This window comes from Fusarium mangiferae (assembly GCF_900044065.1).
Source record: "Fusarium mangiferae strain MRC7560 genome assembly, contig: FMAN_scaffold007, whole genome shotgun sequence".
NCBI classification, from domain to species: Eukaryota; Fungi; Ascomycota; class Sordariomycetes; order Hypocreales; family Nectriaceae; genus Fusarium; species Fusarium mangiferae.
Window position 1 is genome coordinate 841,361 of NW_024573927.1, and position 16,852 is coordinate 858,212.

At 48.6% G+C, this 16,852-nt stretch overlaps 7 protein-coding genes and 1 non-coding gene across 8 annotated transcripts; 3 read left to right on the forward strand and 5 right to left on the reverse strand.

The window, feature by feature from the left end:
• Nucleotides 1–403: 403 nt before the first annotated feature.
• FMAN_13392 (uncharacterized protein) lies at nt 404–1,741 on the reverse strand (the record flags this gene model as incomplete). Its single annotated transcript, XM_041832856.1, has 2 exons — nt 404–1,087; nt 1,139–1,741. 2 exons carry the CDS (start codon nt 1,739–1,741, stop codon nt 404–406), a joined length of 1,287 nt encoding a protein of 428 aa, XP_041683277.1.
• Nucleotides 1,742–2,662: 921 nt separating this feature from the next.
• On the reverse strand, nt 2,663–3,353 carry FMAN_13393 (uncharacterized protein; the record flags this gene model as incomplete). Its single annotated transcript, XM_041832857.1, has 4 exons — nt 2,663–2,815; nt 2,866–2,996; nt 3,050–3,185; nt 3,237–3,353. The coding sequence occupies 4 exons, from the start codon at nt 3,351–3,353 to the stop codon at nt 2,663–2,665; spliced, it is 537 nt and encodes a 178-aa protein (XP_041683278.1).
• Nucleotides 3,354–4,891: 1,538 nt separating this feature from the next.
• Nucleotides 4,892–4,983, reverse strand: tRNA. The gene is given in 2 exon segments: nt 4,892–4,927; nt 4,947–4,983. It is a non-coding gene; the product is annotated as a tRNA-Phe (tRNA).
• A 775-nt stretch (nt 4,984–5,758) lies between these two features.
• FMAN_13394 (uncharacterized protein) lies at nt 5,759–6,442 on the forward strand (the record flags this gene model as incomplete). Its single annotated transcript, XM_041832858.1, has 1 exon — nt 5,759–6,442. The coding sequence occupies one exon, from the start codon at nt 5,759–5,761 to the stop codon at nt 6,440–6,442; it is 684 nt and encodes a 227-aa protein (XP_041683279.1).
• A 741-nt stretch (nt 6,443–7,183) lies between these two features.
• FMAN_13395 (uncharacterized protein) lies at nt 7,184–8,224 on the reverse strand (the record flags this gene model as incomplete). Its single annotated transcript, XM_041832859.1, has 1 exon — nt 7,184–8,224. One exon carries the CDS (start codon nt 8,222–8,224, stop codon nt 7,184–7,186), a length of 1,041 nt encoding a protein of 346 aa, XP_041683280.1.
• A 3,205-nt stretch (nt 8,225–11,429) lies between these two features.
• On the forward strand, nt 11,430–12,713 carry FMAN_13396 (uncharacterized protein; the record flags this gene model as incomplete). Its single annotated transcript, XM_041832860.1, has 5 exons — nt 11,430–11,600; nt 11,653–11,757; nt 11,807–12,180; nt 12,228–12,295; nt 12,346–12,713. The coding sequence occupies 5 exons, from the start codon at nt 11,430–11,432 to the stop codon at nt 12,711–12,713; spliced, it is 1,086 nt and encodes a 361-aa protein (XP_041683281.1).
• Nucleotides 12,714–13,685: 972 nt separating this feature from the next.
• On the forward strand, nt 13,686–14,339 carry FMAN_13397 (uncharacterized protein; the record flags this gene model as incomplete). The annotated part of the gene is made up of 1 exon (XM_041832861.1): nt 13,686–14,339. One exon carries the CDS (start codon nt 13,686–13,688, stop codon nt 14,337–14,339), a length of 654 nt encoding a protein of 217 aa, XP_041683282.1.
• Nucleotides 14,340–14,422: 83 nt separating this feature from the next.
• FMAN_13398 (related to dienelactone hydrolase and related enzymes) lies at nt 14,423–15,880 on the reverse strand (the record flags this gene model as incomplete). Its single annotated transcript, XM_041832862.1, has 4 exons — nt 14,423–14,798; nt 14,859–15,028; nt 15,079–15,494; nt 15,553–15,880. 4 exons carry the CDS (start codon nt 15,878–15,880, stop codon nt 14,423–14,425), a joined length of 1,290 nt encoding a protein of 429 aa, XP_041683283.1.
• Nucleotides 15,881–16,852: the final 972 nt, after the last annotated feature.

Consider the following 16,852-nt stretch of genomic DNA (forward strand, 5'->3'; position numbering starts at 1 on the left):
GGGAGCATTGTACCGTATTAGCGCAAATATATTCGTATTTTATGGTGCTTGTACAAAAGCTTACAGCTTCTCTCTGATTAACTATCATTGTGGCCGAAAGTAACTTGAGCAGGTACCAATATGCCAACCCTGGTCCTGAATTCTGCCTATCAAACATTCTGTCCTCTGAAATCTCATCTGTCATTGCGAAGCAGACACATAACTCAAACATACCAAAAAGAGATGACAACCCAGTGCTCCAGATCAGTGCCACTGATGCAAGAATGAACATATCCTTGTCAACAAGGGACACAACTTGAATCTGCCGAAGACTAGAGTCCCAGTAGCACCTTCTTCCTTAAGCCTTCACAAGATATCGAGTTTCGTTCACCACTTGTGAGGAATGCGCCTGGCAACTCAACGTTCAGGCCATGGGTGAATCTGTCTGCTGACCATCAACTTGGGTGAGCTGACCGTGCTGCTCAATCACCGCACGAAGTTCTTCGAGCGACGAGCCCTTCTCCTGGAGTAGCTTGTCAAGAGTTGCAATGGCCGAAGGACTAGTTCTGACCAAGACTTGAAGGAACTCTGTGTACTTGACAGTCGTGCCGAGTCTGTCAGCAGCAGCTTTCTTCTCTTCGAGCTGGGGCGTCTCGTTGTTCATGAACTCCAGAGCAGGGCGCGCAGCCTCTTCTGTCTGATGGCAAGCCAAGTGAGCCGCACCAAGTTCCGCCTCAGCTTCCTGGAGAGCGCTGGCTTTGGCTGCCAACTGAGCCACCACGTGTTGCTCCACGGCCTCGAAATTCCCAGCGGAGGATGGCATACAGAGTTTCTGCGAGTCAGCGAGGTTCTTGAGGCAGTCGCTGAGTGTTTCGTTGTCCTTTCGAAGGCTTTCGACTTTGGTCTCGACTTGGAGGGAATATTCTTGTGCGGCTCGATATGCCTCGAGGCAGGGCTGGTGGATGTCCAGCTCGTGGTTTATGTGGTGCTGTTGAAGCTCCAAGGCGCCGATAAGTTGCTCGTGTTGCTTGCGCAAGTCTTGCACATGCATCTCAAGGTGATGATGAAAGACGTCAGTCGCCTGGACCCCCGGGGGACGTTCGTCGCACTGCTATTCCATTAGCAAAGCCCTCAAGTCAGTCAAGGAGCGATAGCTTACATGGTGCTGATCGGTCATCACGAGAGGTGTAGGAGCGGCTGGCTGAACAAGCTGCAGAGATGATGCTTCCTGGTTGCAGACACGTTTGTTGGATGGGTTGGCGGACGTTGCCGAGATAGAACGGTCTCGTTTGTTTGTGAGTGCATGGGGCATTGGAGAGGGTGTAGCAGGGGCCTCTTCGGGTGGAGTGGGCTCGTTCAGTGTTGTGATGTTTTCGTTGTGAGTGGCAGCGACGATACTATCAGCAGTGGCCTCCTGCTCACGAGCGGCTTCTGAGAGCTTCTGAGAATGGATGGCAACCAAGATGTTTGCGAGTCCTCCTCGACTAGAATACTCGTCGACCAAAGCGTCGTCGTCATCATCCGTCGCTCCAATCTCCTGCTCATTTTGGAGCTGAGCAGCAGGCTTTGACGTACTTCGAGTGAGGTTTGCGCGCCGGTTTGCACCAAAGAACTCCTTGGCGTTCTTGATATCGCACGCACGAAGTACCTTGTGTTGACCACCTTGTGGTATAGCGGCTCTTTCACGAAGTTTGTCCTTGATGGCAGACGCATCACAAACCTTGATGCCGTCTTCGAGTAGGATGGCCAAGTCTCCAAACATCTTGCGATTCTATTGCTTAGGTTCGAACTCAGCCAACCACTCCCAAGGCTTCTGGCCAATGACGTCTTCAATACGCCGAATGGAGCGTCGGATGGTCGGTATTTCTTTCGGGTTCTTAGTGACGTTCGACGGCAGCACAATCTCCTCAAGGTCAGCGGCCGGGGTTGTGGTTGGAGCCGGAGTTGGCGGGGCTGGCGAGCCTGCTGCCTCTTCAGCGTGCGCCATGACAAAAGACGAGCTTGACTATTACACAAGGCGCGCAGCAGTGAGCAGGATGTCGGTGATAGTGTTGAGTGGAAAGTGAGTTGCAAGGAAGAGAAAAAGAAAACAGAGAGATCAAAACAGAGCAGAACTCTCATATGAGCAGTAGTGCGCTTGTGCAACGCAAACACGTGACTGCAGCCTCACTCTCGATGCTGTGTAACATCACAGCCTGGATCTCATAGGCTGTGAGTCATCGTTGCCCTCAAAAAGCCTGTCCTTGCGTCGTGTTTTTGAGGATGCCTGGTTTCCTACAATGTCAGCCAGTGGTTGTCATGGATACCGAGATATCGTTAATGAAGGGCAAAGGGAAACTGGAAATAAATGACAACAGATAAAAAGCATGACGCAATCATGTTCTCAAGGTGTTTCAAGGCTTGGAGCTCGCGGAGGTGGTAGCTTGCTGAGTGCAAAGTCTCAAACCTCATGCTACTTTCAAGGACAAGCTGTCTATCGTGCATCCGGGCGCATGGAATACGATTACATCCCAATAGCAAGAATGAAACCATATTTAAGAAACACTTATTGATACTATTGTGCTTATGTACGTATAAATCCATTTATCTTTTGCGTATCCAATCCCATGTGCTTTTCACAATACTTAGGTCCTTTTTTTTTCCTTTTAGGCAAAGCATCGTTGCTTGGTGAATATTGGTCCTTTTACATGAGAGCAAACAAGAACATCATGGAAGCCCAGGCCATTCCCATAGCCGCGACTCCAGTGTTGAGAGAGTTGGCCCCAGCAGTGGGAACAGGCGTAGCAGGAATGGGCGCGGGTGCAGTTGGAGTGACGACAGGAGGGGCAGTTGGAACCTACATGGGTCAGCTTCTTCATCAAGTATTATTATGGTATCTATACTTACGACAGGCGGGGCGGGAACAACGGGTGCAACGGATGTTGGTCCCGGAGCCTTGGACTCAGCTGTGGCGCTCGGGACGGCGGTGATAGTGGCGCCAGCAGCCTGGCAGAGTCGAATGCCAGCGGAAATCGCAGCTACTGCGATCAGCGTATGCTCACATCGCGTCAACGGGATTCTCAACACTTACCAGCGGCATCACGAGGGCGACAGCTGGTGCCGACGCAGCTGACGTAGGATTCGGCGAACCCCGGAGCTTTGCAGACGCAACCGGGATCCTCAGAGCCGCACTTGCTATCTTGGATAGCCTTTAGGGCACAAGGTTGCTGTATGAAGATGTCAGTTCAGCCTTGGGAGCAGTGGCACGATTGGCTTACTGCGCACTCGGGAAGGACACTGCCGCCGCCGCCGCCTTGCCCTCCAGCCTGGGAAGTTGATTGCGCCAGGACAGACGAGGAGAGAAGGGCAGTGGTGAAAAGGAAGAAAGACTTCATTTTGAAACTGTTTGTAAATTATATTGACTCAGGTTGTGGGTGATATTCAGCGATAAGTGATCGGTCTTTCGTAGAAACTTACCAAGGAACATGGGGGATGTTGGCTTATATAGGTGACTACTTCTTCACGAAATCCAATAAAACACTATCACAGAAGGGCAATGGAGCTGGAATGAGCCACCACGCGAGCTCCGCCGTTTGGGAGGCTGGAGGGACTCCGGCACACACGTGCAACTCACGTTCCTATTCGTCCAAGACTCAAGCTCAAGCTCAAGGTTCAATGGTTGCAGCGGCTCACATCGCGGGTGCAAAGTCTGGAGATATCCAGGCCAATCGGAATGACCTGAGGGCTGACCGCGCAAGGGGACACCCGAAGAACGGATACAGCCTCAAAGCAAGTTGGCGAGCGACCGTCGTACACCGGGCGAACAGCAGTTTGCTTGTTTTGCATGGCATCAGTAGCTATAGGGAGCTGGAAGTCGGGTGAGCCCAAGATGAGGTTAGGAAGAGCAATATCTGCAGCACAATGTGCAGCACTCATTCTATCTTGTTTCCATTGGTCAATTGCCTCTTAATGGGTGCATCGTATTTTCCGACGCCTTGGCGTTAGAGTTCAAGCCCAGACAACATTGCCTTGGTACCTTGTCAGCTTATCAGCCTTACGGTCCAAGGGCTTTCAGCTATCGATGGAGCTCACGCGTTGTACTTATCACAAGGTAGGCCCATCGATGCTGAGCTCTGGGAGAGTGTTGGTGGCAACCGTCTCACTTTGTTTCTTGGAGATGTCCATGGAATTATTTGTCCATCCTCAGCTGAACTCAATTGAGGTTCCGGGATCAATGTCAGACAGAGCCATTCATCATGACTTCATCTTTAGAGGGGTAAGCATCGATCGGCAGGGCGAGCTGCGGGTGGCTTGTCAAGGTTCGGTTTGGCTTCGGCTACATGGATTGGCGCCTTTTCCGACGGTTTGGCTTATCCCATCTCTTCATCCTGGCAATTCCATTCTTTCAGATGGCTACCTGGACTCAATGATTTGGGTATGCTTTCGTGACAGCTCCAACTTCGAGTTACGCTATGAGCATGTTCGTGTACACAGTATCCCACTTGGGTTCCAATGTCAGGTCACATGGAGAAAAGACTCCGAATGACTTTATACTGGGACTTTGGTGCTAGACTTCAGCTGAACGCACGCATTGGTGCCACTCATGTCGATGCATCTGTAGTGTAACGCGAAGCCTTCAATGACTCCTTCATAGCTCGTATCAAGCTGCAAGATGCTTAACTTTAGAGTTACACAACACGGATATCCCGGCACAATGTCATCATTTGCGTGCGACCTGCAGCAGACTTAGTAGGCATCATCGCGACAACAGGTAAGAGCTCGATGTTGCGATACGCAAGCGAAGGTGGCTACCATGCCAAACAAAAGCTATGGCTTCTTACTGAAACAGTAAAAGGTCCTGATGAAATCACAAGGCTGTTGTTGATGTGTGTGCATGTGCGAAAAAGGATTAGAATGCGAAAAAAGAAAAGATTGCGGTTTATGTGGATCGAACACATGACCTTCAGATTACGATTCCCGAAGTTTGACTTCAGTCTGACGCTCTCCCAACTGAGCTAAACCCGCCAATCAACTAAGCGATAAAGGATCAACTTTTCATTCAATCTATCAGCCAAGCCGCGGACTGCACTCCGCTGTTTCCCTGCTGAAGCTGCTAAGAATTCGTTTTTTGAAGATTCGAATGAGAAAGCAGACAGTCATCATTCCACGCTCATGGCCCCGCTTTGCAGGCTGCTCCTATAACCAAATTTATTAGCTGTCAGCTGGTCCGATAAGCCAAGACGTTCAAGGCTCCAGAAGTTTGTTTGGCAATTGCGTTTGCTCATAGCAGTGACAGAGCCTCATGTCCAATTTGTTCCCCCAGGGTCATTATTTGGCATGTCATCAGTGAATCGGGTCTTCTCCGCTCACTTTCCAGGCACTAAAAAGCGGCTGTTCGGGAAATTCTTGCTTGGCTGAGGTCATAGCTTAATTGAAGGATTCGACAAATCTCCCTTCATCTTCCTTCGCCGTGTTAACATTCGCTGTTTCATGCCAACAGAAGCAACGCGCCTGGTGCGCTGTGTTTCTCTTATATGGCCAAGGCTTCCTTCCACTGAATCAGCTGCTGCAATGACACCATCGTGATGCCTGTGACACTGTTGTACAAGGCTGAGCAGGGCAAGCACGATCCTTCGCGTTTCATCGATGATAGCGGGTCGCCATGATTGGCACTTTTCGCATCTAATTTAACTCCCCCACTGACCGACCGAGCAAGGAGAATTCACGGATATAAACAACGCCTTGTCAGCCCTTCACTCTTCATTTCCAGAGTCACAGCACAATTTCATTCCGACCGACTATGGCATTCACCAAAGTCGCGTTGCTCTCCCTTCTTTCGCTGGTCGCGGCCAGGGACGCGCTACAAAGCCCCACCGAAAGCCCTGTTCTCGGCGACGTCACCCCACAGGGCTGCTTCAGTTCCCTCCCCAGCCAAGTCGATGGACGATCCGATACTTTCAACAGCGTCGGCTCATGCGCCAACTACTGTCAGAAACAGAAGAAGACGGTAGCGATACTCAAGGATGTGGAGTGCATTTGCGCCGATATCTACCCGGCCAAATCTGCTTTGGTAGACGACGACAAGTGCGACACGCCTTGCCCTGGATACGCCAAAGACGCCTGTGGTGGAGAAGATGCCTACAGTGTTTTTAACCTCGGTGTGGAATTGTTACCTGGCAATGAGGGTGACAAGAGGCCGGGCACAACTGCTCAATCGGCGGGCTCGACCAAAACTGCTGCTGTGACGACTGCGACCGAAGTCTCTACCACCAACGCTGAGACGACTTCTGCGCCTACGACTGAGGCCGAAGAGACAACATCCGCCACCAAGCCTGGAAAGGCTTCCGCGACCGAAGCCACAACGAGCGACAGCACTGCGGCGTCTACGCCCAGCGCATCTGCATCATCAGTCCCCGACAACGCGTCACGCAGACTCAATAACCCGATCGGCAACTTGATTGGACTTTTGCGACACCTGCTATAATGCTGGGCTGGTGATCTGGGATTGAGGGTTAGTCTGTGATGTACGATATCAATTGAGCAACAGGTTATCCCGATCATAGAGGATCATATCAATACACACATGATAGACTTAGGCTCATGTATTAATTGATCATAAAACTTTAAGCTCTTGAAACCTCTGACGATAGGGTTCTCCTTCATGGGATGCTCCAGCGCATCTTCAATCACTGTAAATTGGGGTGATGTACTACAAAGTACGACTGCCAATTGACTGACTTTTTGTGCCTGATCAGCTAGTTAACGCTTCAATCTCTTGGCCCCAACAGCAATATCTTTACGATGCTATTCTTCTTGCAGATCCCGACCGCTTTATAATTCATGTCATGCCTTGATAATGTGCTGCTGGTCAGAATGCGCCTGGTAATTGAATGTGCTGGTGAAAAGAAAGTGAAACGACCGCTATATATTTAGGGGATGCCCGCTGTTTCCCAGCGCGATCCACTCTGTTTAACCACTAGGAACAAGCCTGGGCTATGGCCTCTGAAAAGACCACCAAGTTTCCATCACAAGCGTCATATCTTGGGTCCATTGAATCTCAACGACAGGGACAACAGTTTTGACATCACAAGCATTTGGCTCTTCGCAGCAAACGGTATCAGATACAGGTAGTCATATGCTCATTAAACAAACAATTTGTATCACCAGCGGCCCAGCCCAAACAAGCTGGTCCTCGTCTGGCATGACAAAAAAACGTGGGGCTTCATCAACACGTCAAAACTGTCGATGCACCATTCGCAACCTTGATGAAATTCGGTGGTCCAGACAACTCTTCATCAGGATGCTCCTTTTTCTCCTCTTCCAAAGCCCACTCGATTGTCCTCGGCGTATCAGTAGTCCAAACGAGCCTCATGAATATCCCCGTGTATTTCAGCTCAGAAGAGTGCGTCGAAACCCAATGTTCTACGCCTCCAACCTTTCGGTGCAGTCCAAGACCACCTTTGGCGCCATAACATGTTTGGATACCGCCAGTATGACTCTCTTTAAGGCCGTGCAGCATCGCAAGCTTCTTAGTCTTGGGCTCTGATGCGAGGAATGCTTCGAGGGGTTTTGCGTCGAGCTGTACACCGTGAGGGGAGTCTAGAATTGCTTCGTGGACCTCTTCGCCGTTCGCGGTATGGGACCAGATTATGGCAAAGACAAAGTTCAGTTCGCTTTTGCCGAGTATCATCAGTGGTGTAAACCATCTCGGAACTGGTTCGCCTGGATGTAGGTCTGGTGAGTTCCAAGTTGTCGCCGATGAATCGAAGTTGTTGATGATTTTGATGGTCTTGAAGTGATTCCATGGCTCGATGATAGCAGCGCCAGGTGCCGTTGCTATGACCGGAATCTCGGGAGGAAATGTCTTTAGAGTCTGTGGATGTAGATGGTCAGAGTAGAAGAAACCAAGAAGGACAGCATCGAGTTGTCTTGGCTCTTGGGCTTGAGCATTTGCTGGCAAGTGCGCCGAGGCAGCTTTCTCGATCTCGCGAATCAGAGTCTCCAGGTCTTCAAAGGTCGAAATGCCCTCCTTTTCAACACGTGCAAGGTGTACGAACCATGGATGTCCAACGTGGGCAGCTCCATTCAGCCATGGTTCAAAAGCAAGATGGTAGAAGACCTTCCCTGTGGCAACCCTCTCCTCCTCAGGCCTAGGGAATGACATCAGCCAGCTGTTATCGCCATTTAAAGAGGTGAGTATCGGTCTGAGCGGTTTGCTAGCGTCCGAGAGGTGTTTTGTAACGGTTTCTTGCGGTGATTCAGCCATTTTGTAGTTCTATAGATGCACCAGTGAAGTTCGGCATGTCGAAAATGGTCTAAGGTTGAGCTTAAGAAGTGGACGAGTCGATGACGGCATGGGGCGATGGGAGTCTTAGCTCATTCCAAGCAAAGCGGCCGTGCAACGTCGTGGACGCCCGCTCATGTTGACTAGTTGGTGATCTACAGGGCATCGCTGCTTCGTCTCACGGATCCATCAGTGAAGCGGGGCATGGGACGGTAACACCAGTTCAGGGTCTACAAGAAACAGTGCCATAACCACGGGAACTCTGTTGCATTGTCTGGCTAGAGAAAAAGACCTCGTGGGGATTGTACTGATTGCATCTGTCGCTAAAGAAACGGGGACTCTAGTGCAACTAGTTGAGGTTAGGTCATAATTCCTATTGTCTCACCAGTAGTAAGCAAGCGAACTAAAATCTCATCGACCATCGTCTGGACGTCTCCCCGGGGCAAAAGCGGGATTCCGGATCCTATCTCCGCAACACTGGGATGGCGACACAAGATCGATTGGGCTTTGCAGTCTTCCACAGAAACTAGGATGTGATGTATGTGGACGAGTGAAGCATTCTCCGCCTGCGAGTTCCTTGCCATATCAACGGCAACACTGTACAAGCATAATCCAGGACCGGGGCCTCGGTTGCAAGGCGAACCAACACGCCGCGAATGCAGGTGTCAATCCCTTGCCCAGATCGTCAACTGTCATCACAGGATGACGAATAGGCAATCTTATGCGTAAGCTTACGTGAAATTGCGCTGTGGTGTTGACTGCAAGCCAGGCTTCCATTTGATCCTCGGCACCCTTTCCGACGATTTCCTTCAACTGTCTTTGATTCGTCAATCCTCACAGGTTGCATGGAGCTTCCACTTACCCTGTATGAGTATAGATCAAGACGTCAATTTCCATTTTGCGGGGTAAAACATGCATTTAATTAAAGAAATATAATTCGGCAATCGGTCAAGGCACTTTACTTCACTTTGTCACATTTCAAGTGGCAGATTGTACAAAGTAGGTTGTATGTTGGTACCGGTTTGTTGATTTGATGTATGGTGCGGTCAGCTGTTAACATGGGTTTGGGCTGCCCAGTCCGACCAGGACTCACCGGCACGGCATATCGGGTCTGAAGGACAAGCATATTATTAGCACATGTGCAGATTAGAAAAATACTTTTGGTCCCAGTAAAATGATGTCGCGCGAAGGATAGCACATATAGCATAAATTAAGACCATCAAATTGAGCACATCTATCTTCACTAGACGCTCAATAATAGGGTCTTGCAACCAGCTGATAACCTTCCACAAGATTAAGAAAGAAACAGACTGCAAGCACTATAATTGATACCTCAAATAGCATAAAGATAGCCATTTATATCTCATTTGACCGCAAACTCACTGTTCCATGTTCTGTCTGATCCAATGTCGGACCGATGCCAAGGATAACAGTCGGAGGAAAGTAACGGCGATTATGGCCGATTGACAGGTTCAGCCTTCGCTTATTAGACTTTCATCTTCATAAAATGCAGGCATTCTAATTGCCTTCGTGGAGGGGTACTGTAAACCCCTCAACTCACCTCGGCCCTAAGCAAAGACATCATATTGTACCCGAGGCATGGTCTTACCTCCGCGGGCTTTGATCTGTTGACAGAAACAGAAGCAATTCCACAAAATTATTGGTAATCCTTGGATATTTCATTGTCTCACAAATCGATAAAAACGCCAAGTGATTTCTCTTCTAATTAAAGAAGGTCTTAGTAATGACCCGCCCGGGTTGTAACAATGCCGAGGGATATGCTACTCAAACTTACTCAGTACTATGGAGCAGTAGTCCAAAAACGATGAAGATGAGATGTCTGTGTCTGTGTATTTTCCAGACTATTGTTAATGTCAAACTAGCTGCTGTTCGTTGGGCTGAAAAGAGCAAGTAGTTCGTTCCAGATTATAAGCATGAGGGCCACGAACCGTTACAGGGATGCAACAGGCTGGTTAGAGACAAAGCCACATAATAGCGTCGTCATAGCGTTCAAAGGATCTCCGGAAATGATTCCTAGCGATGATATCAGGGGTCCAATCGATCCAAGCACGGCCAAGTCTTGTCTGTTCCAAACAAAGCCACAAAACTCGTGTCATGTCAGTAGCGTCCCGGATACATGGGAATAGCTTCCTAGTTCTTACTCCAGGTCTAAAAACCATTGGTCTGGCCATGCTAAGTCTCGATCGGTTCTCGGAGGCTTTTCGTCCCAGCATCGCCAACGATCACCGCTAACAAGTGCCATAACAGGAATGAAGGCTTCTTCACCAAATGAAGCTATCGGGCTTTCGGGAATAGTGCCACAGAGCCCGATTTCTCAAGCGAGGAACGCTTGCAATCGCACTAATCTGCCGTGCATATAATCCCTGTCTTTACCCCTGAATCTGTGATCAAGCTCTGACCCTTCACGTTATCGTTTTCCCTGGAGGGTTATGGAGTCCGAGTACCTAACGTGAACCGTTATCTATGGTGGAAAATAGCATCATGAACTTTTGAACGAGCTTGGCGGACAAGATCAGCGACGGCTGGCTGTACGCTCTGACAATGTCCACATAATATCCTGTATATCTGCGGCTTTGCGTTACAATCAGGCGATTACCTGCGTCCGGGATCCTGGGTCGAGTCATTGTCTGCAGCAGGGCTTCAAGCCACCAACTTGGCAGCTTTGCGTCAGCAAGAAGCAAGCAAAAGTTCGCTTAGGTTAGTGGTTTCCCAGATCTACGCGGGGATTCGACTGACTGGCTGGGCATTGATTCCAGCTGTGCATGCCACGTAAAAAAAGAGCCTTTAGCAGAAAAATTAACTGGCATGACCCTAGCAAGCCATATCGACGCGTCAAACTGAAAGCAGTCACTCGAAGCGCTGGGGGCAGATCCATCGATCGGGCTTCACGAGTCAGCACCCCTGGCCGGACTAGGCGTTGTCCGCGAGATATCCTTGGTTCGGGGACCTCGATAAGGTTCACTAGACTGTGCTACTAAAAGGATGAGATGGGTGGAGAGTCAAAACGCGGGGAATGGGCCAAACTCTGTAATACCCGGCGGATTTGGAGCCGTTTCTAAAAAGGAGGGAGAGGGCCAGTTGCTCAAAATGCCAGCCCTGCGCTGCCTAGATTTCGTATTTGTTTTTCGCGCATGTGAGTGTGGATTTCGACATCGCATCGCCCATCATGCTTGATGAGAGCGCGACGTCGGTGGACCCCAAGGGTCTAGGGCGTGTTCTGATTGTTGTCTCCATCATTTTCTTGATCCTTACAGCGATAGTTGTTATTCTGCGATGTGTTGTTCGATTAAAGTATCGTCTCTTTGGTACTGATGATGGTCTCATGTTTATCGGATGGGTGAGTCTGTGTTACAGTGAGACAAGATAAGACACAGCACTAACCCAGTCAGATCCTACACGTTGCATTCACTGCTGCTGGTATGCGTGCCATTTACGCAGGCGTGGGAACAAAGGATAAAGACCTCAACGCATACCTGCAAGTCGATGGTCGAAAGGTACTTCATCTCGAGTATCGACGCAACGCCCCTGCTAACCAGGATGCAGTGGATGTGGATTGGCCAAATAATATACAGTTTCTCATTGACGCCTCTCAAATCGTCCATCTGCGTTACTCTCTTACGAATCGCCGTCACCAAAACTCATCGAATCATTGTCTGGGCAACTCTCATCTTTACCATTATCACTATGATGTATAACACCATTGGCACCTTTTTCGCATGCATGCCCATCTCTGCCAACTGGAACGACCGAGAAAAATGTTCTCTGCCATTCTTAATCAGTCTAGGCTATGTTGTGTCCATTAGTGCAGTTATTTCGGATTGGATTTGTGCTATTTTGCCGGTCTTTATGCTCTACAAGTCCCATATGAGGAAAGCCACCAAGGTCTCTGTCAGCATTATTCTTGGTCTGGCTGCACTGTGAGCTATAATGCCAGCCTCAATTTTCACGTCTAACATTGAAATAGGGCCTCACTCTGTACTATTGTTCGATTACCTTATTTGAGCGCGTTCTCGCACCCTGATAATTACCTATGTCAGTATCTCACGAGAACAGCCTTTTGGTTACCAAACTAACAGGACTAGACAACGTTGGAAACATCGTCCTATGGTCCACTCTCGAGTCAGGAATTGGAATTATCGCTGGGTCCTTACCGTCGCTACGAAAACTCGTCAGCTCTCGTTTCCATTTCGACTCATCGACGGGTAGCTCCCCAGCTCACATTACGCCATTTTCCGGAACTAGTAGGGCTGTTATCACTTCGCAATCAGTGTCGGCAGCACGACGAACTCACAGGGGCGAGGTTGGCGATAATTGGGAGCAGCTTGACGACGTTGAAGGCACATCCAGTCAGAAGATTTATGTCAAGGTGGACTTGGAGATGCAGTCTCTGGAGAGACCAGAAACATCGAGAGAGTCACATGGGTCCCGTGAAGATTTGGTACATCCATAAACAGACTTTTAATAATATTTGTATTCTAGCTAGACTCTAAAAGGGACAACAGTACAGAGGAATGTGCCCAGCCTTGCGTGTGAAGGATCTATGTGCTGGCCATACGATGAGCTAGATGTTGAATTATATGGTAAGTTTCATAAACTCTTCGTGAAATATCAACTTGAGAAATCAGGAATTCCATAGACTGTAGCATAACTCACGGTTCTGATCTTCTCTTTATGTCTGCTTTCATCCGTTTCTTAAGCTTGTCAAGGATATTTAGGACGAAATGAAGACAATTGACCACACTTAAACGATGGAATCCATAAGATAATGAGCTAGTATGTAACGAATTTTCATATAAGCATGAAATGCAACGATGTTGGCCTTCTCAAACATGCCAAAGTTACTCAAGTTATCTAACATGGTAGACAACCGTATCGATAAGATAGACATTTGCTAATCGTCTCTCCTAACTGGCTCCACGGTGTCAAAGTGGGGACGGCGTGTGAATGCCATGAAATGCCGCTCGCTACTCGAGAAGTAATTACATGCTTTCCATGATTTCTTCTTCGAAGATTTGTGTATCGAATAGTATCTGACACATCGTGAAGAGCCTCCGATGCCGTTAGTGAAGCTGTCAGTGAGTATTGAGTAGGTCGGCGATGATCATTCAACTCAGCTGTCTAAGGGGGTCGCTCCCTTGCAGATTGGATCGACAGCCTGTAAATTATAATTCCGCGATGACGTAAAGACACTCGCAGATCAAACTCGTACTAATGATATTGTAATGCTAAGGTAATGATCTACTAATCCGCTCTGTTACACGGCGGTTGTTAGGGTCGGCTATAGGATGTCTTGGCGATGACTTCTCCACTCGGCATTGACTGACTCTCCTCTTTGGTGCCCAACAGCGATTATAAACTAGCTTCATCTTGGAATAATCCGTAGACTCAGCATACTCTACAGAAAATATCGCTAGCCAGCACCATGCTTTCATTCTTGAGATCACCAGGGCCAGCCCGCACTCAGAATGCCCAAAACAACCCAATTCTCTACGAAGGCGGCAAGTCTTCCGTCACCTTCTCGGGTCCCGGCTCAAAATACATCATGACCCATCGGATCCCACCAACAGACAAAGAAAACGGCGTTTCAATCATCGCGCCTCCATTTCATTATCATATCTACCAAGATGAATTCTTCCGCGTCCAGTCCGGTAAAGGGAACTTTTACCGCGGCCTTGACCCAAAGCCCTTTGCCGTCCTGTCCGATGACCCAGATGGTCAAGCTACAGCCTCGGTGAAGGCTGGATACTTTCACCGCTTCGAAAATGCGACTGAGGACAGAGACCTGGTGGTGGATATTCATCTGACTCCAGAATCATATGAGAACGAACAGCAGTTCTTCAGAAACTTCTTCGGTTACTTGGATGACTGTAAAGCGTCGGGTAGTGCACCTAGCATTTTTCAGCTCCTTGTCTTTCTTCACAGCGCCGATACTCCGTTGGTCATTCCGATTCCTTGGGAATTTCTGGGTCGCGTGGTCAGTCGGATCTTGCTTACAACTGCCGCCTACTGGGGAAGATTTGTGCTGGGTTACAAGCAGACGTATCCAGAATACTATGATGCAAAGAAGTCGATATAACACGGTGACGGGCATCAATGAAGATAGTTTACAAGTAGCATATTGAATTTTATATATGATTTATCTTTAAATTTGAACATGGCTCAACCAACTATACCTACAACGTCTGCCTCTCTCTTGACATCATCTTCCTTCCTTAACCCTTCAGGAACATCTTGAACTTGACGAACCTTGTAGTTGAACATATCGTTTGAGGGAACTGAGTTCCTGTCCCGCATCTTATCCGCAGTCTCAATCCCGATCACAGGAACTCGGTATTCGTACTTTGCACCAGGACCTCCAGTCTGACCAGGGACAGCATAAGGAAAGGGGAGATACTCAGGCATAAGTCCGAGCTGTCGGAGTGCAGTACCTTGATCCCAAGAGATGTGTTCATGGTACAAGCGGTCGCCCCGGATGTTGACAACGGCTGTGAAGGGAATCTCTGCTCTTTGGAAGGTAGGTGGAATACCAGGTAAGCTAAGATAGAGGTGGTCAGCATGAGAAGCCATGACAAGTTCTGAGGATACAGCATCTTACAGCCAGTCAATCTCGCGATCGTGGGTAAATTTGTAGATGAACTCGTCAATCACACGATCAATACCTATCGTCCGACTAATGAGATCAAGCGTAGTATCGAGGGAATTGTTGAAGATGAAGTTATCTCGGTAGAACTTTGTGAGACTGCTTCGGCCGATACCGCCAGTCAACTGGAGAACGTTAGCCAATGCGACGTTGATAGGTTCAGAAGGACACCAACAGTTGGGACGTGATTCACATAAGGTTCCTGGACCATGGTGCTCATCGTATGCTGCACTGATCGATCACTAAACTCGTACCAGGTATGTTCATCCCAAATAGCCTCGAGGTCAAAGAAGGGTCCATTGAGTTTCGGCTTTAAGAACTGGAGATTACGGGTGTGAGATACTGACTCGGTCGTATAGTGGAAGTGAGGGTGCCCTGGAGTCGCGAAACCGTAACTTGAAGACTCTTTGTAAGGGTAGTGCGATTGGCTTGAAGGTTTAAAGTCTTGGCCAGCAATATGCTTCAGAAGAGGCTTTTTGCTAGAGACCAAAGTCTCTACCGACTCTGCGTCGGCGTAAAGAACACTGGCAACAATCTCTGGGGTTTGGTCTATCCCAAGGGCAGCGACATTCCATAATTTTGGCTCATACGCTGGAAACATGTCAGAATGCACGGATAAGTAGACGAACACCAATCAATGACAACTTACAGACTAGGCCAACGTTATCGTTCAAGTCACACTTCTCACATTGCTTCAAGGCATCGATTGCTTCCCTGAGAACAACTCCGCTGTCGTTTCCTTCAAATGCAGCGGCTTCAATCTGCACAACGGCATAGCCTTCTTCAGCCCACTTCACCAATGAGGAAGGAACACCTTCGTAGAAAGCCAACGGGTCCTCAGTAGTGGCGGAGAGAATAATGAGACCGGGGCCGTGGCCTCGCCTGGAGAGTGGGTACAGCAATGACAGGCCAGGTCTCAGGGTCTTGAGATTGATGGATGGGAGAGGTGCTGGTGGCTTGCTGATGTCTGCGTACATGGCTGATGGAATGTGATGGGACAAGTTACAACGTGATATGAATTAAGGAAGATATATACTGAGACACAGTGTTGATGGAATTGCTGTTATGGTTGTGGATTCAACTGAAGCTATCATCGTCTTCTTAAGCAACGAACAGCGGCATCAAGTCCCATCCTCTTTCAGTTGTCTATATCCGCACTGCCGAGATATCACGAAGAGCGCACATCGTCTGATCTCATGACAGAAGCCATTTGAGTCAATGTCCAAATCTTCATTCAACTATACCCGTCATGGACACGAGGTCATTAGTAACGATTACAATCAATTGAGTCAGATACGGACGGGAATGGGGTTGGCGAGATAGAGCTAAACGATAGCGCTTATTCCCCCCAGATTTTAGTTCTGCCAGCGGCTGTGCCCACTGAATGATAGCGGGTATGGGCACCTAGAGCGTGCGTTTTCCGCTGAGCGGCCCGCGACACAGTCTTGGACTCTTGGGAACGCCTATAATTACTAGTCACCACATATCGCACAAGTATAAATGCCGATGTCCGACACGCTATGCGTTGATTGGCCTTCAAAAGACGGTAGTTGAAACAAGTCTGTGAACTGGTGATAAGTGGTGAACCACTTTACCTGGTGAACCACTTTACTTGGTGTACCACTCTACTTAGTGGCTTCAGAACCATGGGACTCGTAACCGAGTCATAACAGAATCACACGTCTTTACTTTCTGCCTTTCAGTTGTCCCTGATGATATAATCGCAAAAGATGATTAAAAAATGTACTGATTTCAGGAATGAACATTGGAAGATGTAGCCGTTGTCTGTAACATAACAGGCTGGAAAATAACACGAACTGGCAGGTATATGAAACATATGCCACCCAGCGCAAAAGAGGCATCATATAACAAGAATGTGTATCACCCGGTAGCCGACATTCCTGTATCTTAATGTTATTGTCCCCCGCACCCGATAGCTATTAACGAAG